The sequence below is a fragment of the Octopus bimaculoides genome, chromosome 18, assembly GCF_001194135.2.
Source record: "Octopus bimaculoides isolate UCB-OBI-ISO-001 chromosome 18, ASM119413v2, whole genome shotgun sequence".
In the NCBI taxonomy this organism is placed as follows: Eukaryota; Metazoa; Mollusca; class Cephalopoda; order Octopoda; family Octopodidae; genus Octopus; species Octopus bimaculoides.
In genome coordinates, this window is record NC_068998.1 from 15,396,292 (window position 1) to 15,405,854 (window position 9,563).

Here is a 9,563-nt window from a genome sequence, read left to right on the forward strand (position 1 = left end):
TATGTTCAAACAAACAAGATCCAGCCTTTCACACCTACCCTACAATGTCAGTCAAAAAATATACTATTACATCATCAAAATTTTAACGCTCACAAGATAAAGCAAATTTAATTAAAAACAATGTGAATAAATAATAAGCATTTAATTTGACAGAACAATGTGAATGCTAAGGGCTTAAAAAACAGTCCAAAATATTTACTAAAATTTTCACATCTGAAAAGCTCCTGGCTATAAGAGTGTCATGAAAGGCTTGGTTGGAGGCCCAACCTTCTGAGTTCTTTTACAGAGCTTAGAAAAACTAAAGGATCACTGAAATAAGTGTGTGAATCTGAGAGGGGAATACATTGAATAAAATCATAATTAACTGATCTTTCTATTTAATTTCACCCAAAGCCAGGAACTTTTCAGCACCCCCTCGTATAAATCACTACAATGACTGACTGTTTGTCACCAACCAGAAGCAAAGTATTGTGTTTAAGAAAAAGGTTCTGGTGCAATACACCTAGTTATAAACAGAACCATCAAGAAGTATAATTTTCTTAGCTTGCAGTATTGAGCAGAAATTATTCATTGATGTTCAAGAAAGCAGTGCTATTACAGGCAATGCCCTCTTGGTCTACTGCTTAAGATGAAACTTTTAGTGAGGCCCCCAACAATTCAACAAGTTACAGAACATAATTTATTATTATTTACTATGTTTGGGAGCAGACATTTTTAATAGTTAATGATTCACATTTTATTAAGAAAAATAATAATCTAATTTAATCATACAAATGACCCTGGTTTGCAATCTTATACTGGATGAAGAATCACTGAGTGGAAGAGGGGACAAAAACAAATACTTACAATGTCCTCCTTTCATGGTTCCATAATGATTCTAAAAGAGAACAAAAGAATAAGAATTAAACAAAGTTTCTCATGGTTAAATAAAAATGGAATTAAAGAACCTTGTTTGGATTTTTTTTAAATACACGGTTAATGGTAATGATATTTAAAAAATTTGTTTAGATTTTAAATGTTAAAAAAATATCTTACCGAAACTGCATATAATTGGTAAAGCGACTTTGAGTTACTGCACACATAATTGCTCATATCCAAAGTTTCTGTTGGGAAGTCTACAAATGTATTCAGTTTATGTCTCCATACACCTTCATGAGAGAACCTGAAATCAAGGAGAATAATGCAACAGTGGCAACAGAAAAACAGCAACAGTAATAATAGATGTGGAGAAACTTAGGCCTGGTTGTATGTTTAAGAGGCTCGCTTTGCAATCATGTGGTTTCAGGTTCAGTCCCACCGCACAGAACCATGAGCAAAGTGCCTTCTAATATAGTCCTAGGCCAATCAAAGCTTTGTGAGGGAATCTGGCAGATAGAAACTGTGTGGGATCCTGTCGCACGCGCACGTGTGTGTGTGTGTGTGTGTGTGTATGCATGCATGCATGTATGTATGTGTTTGTTAACCACATAGTTTCAGGTTCAGTCCCACTGCACAGGGCATCCAATCACAGAAAATCTGCCTCAATAAACTTCCTATTTTATAAAGATCACTTTCATATGTATATAACAGAGTTGAAAAATTGATGTAACCAGGATGTTTTGCTGATCTGAAGAACTAGCCTTTAATATCTGCCTTAATTTGTAAACGTACAATAGTAGTATGCCATGTATAGCAGGCATATTAGTGTAGACATGTAAAATAATTTATTATACACTTGAATATAAATTATTATTACATGATGAAAGCTGCAAAACAGCTGTCATCCTATGGATATCAACTAGTGAAATAAATATATTCATCTCTCATAACTCATTTAGTCTTGCCATTCAGAAAGGCCTGCAGCCCACTGTTTGCCCATGATTGATACAGATCGTTTGTATTCATTTATAATTTTGTCCAAATTAGATTATCTTTAGATATATCTGTGCCAGTAACACAAAAGGCACTCATGCTGGTAATACATAAAAGACACCCAGTATGCTTTATAAAGTGGTTGGTGCTAGGAAGGGCATCCAGCCATAGAAACCAAACCAAAACAGATATCTGAAGCCTGGTGCAGCTCTCCAACTTACCAACTGCAGTCAAGTCATCTAACCCATGCCAGCATGGAAAACAGACATTAAATGACGATGGTGATATTAAACTTCAGCAATTTCTTTAAGGGATTCTGTAGCGATCAATTAAACTTTCTTATCAAGATTTTCAGAGGTTAAAATAAGACCTGACCTTTATTTTGCAAACAAGAAAACATAATATTAAAAAGTAGCCTTAATTGTTATTTATAAGTTTCAAAACTAATGTTTGTTTCATTTTCAGAGAATAAAAGGCTAGCTAAGAATTCTTCAAGTACTTTTCTATTCTTTGAAAACTATCAAAACTTAGTCTCACATACCGACTTAAACCAATAAGCAAAACAGGAGGTAATTTCCAAATATCCATTTTCTTCACTGTATCTCGCTGCCTTTTGCATTGAGGACAATTCCACCGAGAATCTCCAGTCATTTCTTCTTCCTTTAAGAACAACTCCAAACAATCCTGGGGTGAACAAGAAAATATTTTGCTACTAATTTGCTGAAGAGGGAACAAAATTGATTCAGACAGCTCCAGTGTGATACAAGATTATTTTATAGAGAAAAGAAAAACCAAGTCAACTCAAGCAGAATTTGAACTCGGAATACATGGCTTCTTAATCTGGTGATTTTTTTAAATAATTAAAATAATCAAAATACAAATAAACTTGTTTACCATTTACAGTATACATACATTACAAAATTAATACCATTGTATACTTGAAGAAAAGGACAATGAATCAACAGAATCATTAGAACATGTGACAAATAAATAGAGGTATTTTTCCAGTTCTATTAGGTTCTAAGTTTAAATCCCACCATGGTCAACTCTGCCGCTCATCCTTAGAGGGTGGGGGTCATTAAGATAAAGTACCACTCATGTACTAAGGTTGATGTAACTGACGAGCCCTTAGCCCCAAACTGCTGATACTGAACCTAAATTAGGTATTATTATATATTGGAAAAAAAATGAGAAACTATTAAGATTGATTGCCTGATACAAGAAACTGAACCCCTGATTATGCTAATGTGATTGAATAATTGCTTTTCCTCCCTTGCTTTTCATCTATAAAATTCATCCAGTATAGGTTTGATGGGTTAACAAATTCAAAAGTTTGAATGAAAGTTTTTAAGTAAGCATTTATACAGTTAAATGTACTTCTGTATAATGTCAGTTTCTTGAGATGATCAAAAGTGGTTCACATTTTCAATAGTCTGCATTGAAGCAAGCATAATTGTAGAATATCTGACTAAACATCATGCTACACTAGTGGAGAAATTGTTAAAATTTATGCCCATACAGGAGTTGAACCCACCTTTGAAGTTCAAAAAACACCCATTAATTACAGGGTTTCCAGCCGAAATGCTATGGCAGTGATGTGTACTTTGGATAAGTACCCATTCACAGCTAAGTAGACTTGGGCCATGTAGTTAAGAGTCCTTGCCACAATACTATCCATCCATCCATTTTCTCTGCCTCCTGGGAGGATTGTGGTGGGATAGAGTCTTCTTTAGGGTCCTATTAGAAGCAACAGTCATTACACATTCCTGCTGGGTCCCCAAACACAACCAACTGATATTATGAATATTCAACCATCTCATTCTTGGTCTACTCCTAGGTCTCCTGCCAGTTGGCTCAGCTTGAAAAATTTGTCTTCTGATCCTTTCCTGCAACATTCTAATCACAGCTGTAATATCAGAGTTATGACCCCTCAATGTGGGGGGAGTGGTGGATCAACCCGGAGAGCCTCCCTGATTTCCAAGCTACACACTCTATTGAGTAATGTTACTCCAATGCTGAGTTGTTACAATCATTCAATTCAAAATTCACAATTCCAAAATATTCTTTGAGAAGAGAAAGAAAGAAAAAAATTCAAGAATACTCTGAACCATTAAGAATTTTAAAATGTTTCTATGAAATCTTACCTGAAGTTTACATTTAGTTGTTGTAGGAATTGGTAAGGAGAGGTACTGGAAGGTTTGAAATGTAATTGACACTTTCTTACAAGCAAGGCAGCAAAGAGTAGATTTTAATTGGCCCTAAAAAGTAACAAATATAAAGCTTTTAAAGAATTACCACATAAACAGAGTTTTCACTTTTCAACAAGTCATTGTTTAACCCTTTCAACTAGCAGTGTCCAGACCACTGTTTAACACAAAATTCCTTGGAAAAAAACATTACTTCATCATTTTCCTGTGTTAATATAAAACCTTTTGCCCCTAAACTAATAATGCCTTTAATATCTATATAATTATATCAGCTAAAGAAGAATTCTTTTCATCATTTCATCACCATAACTCACTGACAACAAAGTTTATACTTAAAACAGTTACAGATAGTAATTATTATTGGTTTCTCCCAACAACTGTGAAATTAAAATGAATTATTTTTTTTCCTTAACAATTGCATAACATTGTTAGGTCATGTCTGAAAAAATATTTCTTAAAATTTTAAGCGAAATATATGATGCCTATTCATCACCATATCCATATTTAGAAGAATTTTCAAAATTATCATCTTTTTCATTAGTCAGCATACATCAAAGTGTACACTTCTTGAGTTTTATATTACATTTCTAGTAGCAGTTTGTCACACATGTATATTTAAACAAGGAAACTGCAGCTGCTGAATACATGTCTTCATGAGTATTTCCTTTATTGCTTATAAAAATTTCACTTTGCTGATGTAGACTGGACATCTTTTCAAATTCACACATTTGCATGGAATGATACCACTGGATATCATTGTAAAAGGTTAACTATTCCTTTATGAAAGACTATTGAAGGTCAAAATTACCAATTAAAAAAAATAATTCAACAAGGAAAATAGTGTAGCAGCACATTTTAAGTTATGTAATTTGATAACAATGAGTCTCATAATTGATGGCTATTTTGCTTCTTTTTTCTTTTTTTTTTTTTGCAACTATTGTCACAACTTAAAACTTCAAAAAACGAAATACTTTTATAAATTAACAATTACAAGTTACCACCTGGATGAAAGGCAATAAATGAGGTTCTTTATACATATTACAATCTGGAAACAGTCACAATTTATCTGTTTATGCAAATAAAGTTGGCTGCCTTGTCTAAAGACGCAGTACAACATATGACAAGAAATGAGATTATGGCTAATAATCTAGAACAGGGATCAGCAACGTTTTTTTGTAAAGGCTCACTTTTGTATTTTTGACTGGCACTCGTACCAGTGGCACATAAAAAGCACCCACTACACTCTTGGAGTGGTTGGCATTCGGAAGGACATCCAGCCGTAGAAACCATGCCAAACCAGATTGGAACCTAGTGTAGCTCCCTGGCTTACCAGTTTTCAGTCAAACTGTCTGACCCTTGCCAGCATGGAAAACAGACATTAAATGATAAGGATGATGATGATGTCTACATGTTATTATATCATATCTTACATATAAAAATAGCTTCACATAACCCCAAATTTTCATCACTAGCAATGTTTAAGTAAGCAAAAATTAAATTGTGGCACACAAAAGACTATTTGTTGACACTGGGTATAGAAGCCCCATATTCTGTGGGCCCTTATATCTCGACTTGCTGGATAAACCTTAGCAGAAACAAGCCAAGAAGAGAGTCTCAATGTGTGACTGCCCAACTTTCTAGGAATAGCAACCAAATCTCCCTCAAATTATACCCAACCATCTTACAAAAAGGAAGACACATTGAATAATGAAGTTCCATAAACATTTTGGTCACAACTGCATTTTGGTCATAGGCCTGCTAAATGTGTATTGACTTGGCTGCTAAACATCCTTAGTAGCAAGTTTAAATATGAAAATATTACAACTAAGATATCTGCTAGCATACCTGAAATAAATTAACTATAATGGATTTGTTCAATTTTTTATATGACTCCCATGCAAGATCTGCTGCAACATCCTCTGGAAGGTTTTCATTTTCTTGTTCTGGCACCGGTTCACGTTTAGTTACCTGAATGAAATGTCAGAAAACAGAGAGAAATATTTACAGGAAGTTACAGATACAAGAAAATAAAACTGAAAAGTGAGAAACTTCTAAAGGTCTGTATTAATTCAATGTAATTCAAAGAAAGAATGACACACATAGACACACGCATAAGTTTCAGGCATGACTTGAGAAGTTCACTTCCGGCCACGTAGCAGCAGTGATGATGATGACATCATTGTCATTGTCATCATCGTTGTTGTCCTCATCATAACGATATTGCTACATCATCGTTTAATGTCTATCTTCGATGCTGGTATGGATTGGACAGTTTGACAGGGTCTGATGAGCTCAAATGTTTACTTAAGCTTGGTCTCTATGGTTGGATACTTTTCCTAGTGCCAACCACTTAATGTGGAAAAAGAAGGAGGACGTGAGAGAGAGAGAGAGAGAGAGAGAGAGAGAAAGAAAGATAGATAGTGAAGATGTGTCAGGGTGTACCATCAAGTTACATGGAGACAGATGAATATAAGTGAAATGGTACAAAGGAGGGGGACAAGGTGAGTGGGCAGGTAAATTCATGAGAGTGCAAAAGGAGAGTGGGAGATAGAGGGGAAAGAGAACAGAATGTGGTAAACATAGGTGAAGGGAGGGGGATGATGCTAGGAAGATGAGTTGTAGGAGAGAGATCTGTCAGGGACAGTTTGTGCAGAGGCATAGATGTAAACAACAGGCCTTGAGGGCCTCATTTTTACTTAGATGGATGGGTCATCTCAAGCACAGCAAATCACCAACCATCTCGGTCTTTTGTCATCTTCTCTGTTAGGCTAAACATCTGAAAGGCCATTTTTCACCACTTCATCTCACATCTTCCTAGTCGACCTCTTCTACTGGTTCATCCACAGTTAGACAGCAGCACTTCTATATGCAGCTGTCCTCATCCATATACATCACGTCAACATACCAGCACAGTCTTCTCCCTTGCAAACCACATCTGATGCCTCTTATACCCAATTTCTCTCTCAACACATTTACACTTTGTTGTACATGCACACTGGACATTGCACGGCCATCAGAGCATGAAAGCAAACACTAAAATTTGAATGAGAGATACTTACCAAATTTAAGCCCTCATGTAATTGGTCTAACAAGAATGTGAGAAACTCTTGGGAATCATGCTGATCAAAACCAGCAAACATTGGTGCATATTTCCCTACAGTATTCTGCAAAATAGATAGTACACATATAGTTGTGCACAAGCTTATATATTTACACACTAAGTAAAAATGTATTTGTGTATGAGAGATTCAAAAAATCCTAAACCAGCTAACAACTCAGGTCAGTCAATCTTCTTACAATGTCTTATTTTCTTTACTGCCCACAAGGGGCTAAACATAGAGGGGACAAACAAGGACAGATAAAGGGATTAAGTCGATTACATCGACCACAGTGCGTAACTGGTACTTAATTTATCGACCCCGAAAGGATGAAAGGCAAAGTCGACCTCGGCGGAATTTGAACTCAGAACGTAACGGCAGGTGGAATTTGAACTCAGAACGTAACGGCAGGCGAAATACCGCTAAGCATTTTACCCGATGTGCTAACGATTCTGCCAGCTCACCGCCTTCGCAGTGGCAGTCTTCTTACAATGTCTTGCCTCCCCCTCTCACTTTCCTCTCCTCAAATCGCTAACCTCCTTACCACAGCCTTCATGCATTTGCCCCATCCCACTGCATTTTATTACCTACACTCCATTCCAGTCTCCCTCTTCTTGAATTCCAGAATAGCTGGTCTACAATCCTACCGTTCACACTGTCAGCTGCCCAGACTACCACTGGTCCAAGCAGCTGACAGTTCCTACTGCTCACCCCCCCCTCCCTGTCTATTAAATGTAAGTATCATGTAGCTCCTCTACAAAATGAAACTGCTCTCTCCCACCACTTTTCTCATATGTTGACCCTTTAGCTCCAAGCATAGAGCTTCAATATCATCATCATTGTCGTTTTGATCTTCACCTTTCCATGCTTGCATGTAATGGATGGAATTTATTGTGGCACATTTTCCACAGCTGGATACCCTTCCTCACATCATCTCTCACCTGTTTCCAAGCAAAGTAATACTTCTCCCTAGCCAGACATGTTTATGCAGGATATAGGAGATGAATGACACTGTTTGTATGGCAGCTGAATGAGGTATACCCAGACAATTGGACAGGGTTACTATTATATTGTACTATTTAGGACAATGAATATACTCCCATCTTATAATAATTACATTTTTCTAATATTAAAAAAAAAACAAGTATTAAAAGCTATTTGTAACAAAATATCAAAAATAGTATTTACACCAGCATATTAAAATAATGTAAATCTAGATACAGTATGTCTGAAAACAAGACTGGATGCTTACAGCTGGAATACCTTTAATCATAAACATGAGCTGAACAACAGTAACTACAACTACTACTACTACTATTACTACTACTACTACTACTACTTCACAGTTTAACAAGTCAATGCAACATTACCTTGAAATCTCTTGGTGTAATACATTTATACTGTCCACTCCAAAGTGCCTTCACTATAACAGCAAATTCATCAACAACTTCCCCAGAATCTCCTAATACACTATTTCTGGAAGAAAAAAAAAAAAACAGAAAAGTAAGTTCAAATCACTTGGAATAAGATAAATATAAATATAATCTAGAGTAACATAGAAGATAAGCTCATTAATAAATGGAAGTTGAATATATATAATGAATAAATAGGAGTGAAATTTATTTTTTAACCTCATGGCTTGGGGTTTGATTACACTAGGGAGAAGCTTGGCAAAGTCTCCTCTACTATGGCCCCAAGCTGACCATCAAGTCTTAACCCTTTAGCATTTAAACCGACTATATCCAGCCCAAAATATTCTCCCAGTTTTACATCCAAACCGACTGGATCTAGCCTCTTGTGCCGATCTTACAATGTCATTCTAAAAGATAAACAATCACATCACTGAAAACAATGTGAATAAATAAATGTTATTACACTTGACAAAGTAATCTGAATGTTAACGGATTATATGTGTAAGTAGCTAAGCTGAGTTGTTGCTAATAGCATCATGATTTTTTGACAATTAGCATCATCTTTAGGAATGAAAATTTATTTTTACAATATTCACATCCACACTATATTTCAATTTAAGATCAAATCAACTGAAATGAAGTGCAATATATTCCCACTGGATGGCACCTTGAGCAAGTATCTTCAACAAAAGTCCTGGGACAACCAAAGCCTTGTGTATGGATTTGGTTGCTGGAACTGAAAGAAGCCTCCCTCTCTCTCTCTCTCTCTTTCTCTGCGTATAAGCATTTTATCTTATCTTACTTATCTTATACATATATAAAAGCAAGTTGTCTGTTTGTTTGTATGTTTGTGTCAAGTTGCCATCTACACCCATTAACGAATTTTTGTGAAACTTTGCAAACATACTAAAGTAGCATCCAGTTTGTTACTAGGCTCATTGAAGTTGAAGTTTAATGAAAATCTATAATTGGATGGCTAGGGCCCCTATATATAT

The 9,563-nt window shown here is 35.7% G+C and overlaps 1 protein-coding gene across 1 annotated transcript in view; it reads right to left on the reverse strand.

The window, feature by feature from the left end:
• Positions 1-724: 724 nt before the first annotated feature.
• The window catches only part of LOC106873302 (ubiquitin carboxyl-terminal hydrolase 8), a 48,989-nt gene continuing 40,150 nt past the window's right edge, over positions 725-9,563 (reverse strand). The window contains exons 16-22 of the mRNA XM_014920615.2: positions 8,527-8,632; positions 7,118-7,222; positions 5,904-6,026; positions 3,996-4,109; positions 2,393-2,535; positions 1,036-1,162; positions 725-877 (exon numbers count right to left, since the gene is read on the reverse strand). Coding sequence (XP_014776101.1) covers positions 740-877; positions 1,036-1,162; positions 2,393-2,535; positions 3,996-4,109; positions 5,904-6,026; positions 7,118-7,222; positions 8,527-8,632 — 856 coding nt within the window. The 3' untranslated portion in view covers positions 725-739. The remainder of the gene's footprint in view (positions 878-1,035; positions 1,163-2,392; positions 2,536-3,995; positions 4,110-5,903; positions 6,027-7,117; positions 7,223-8,526; positions 8,633-9,563) is intronic.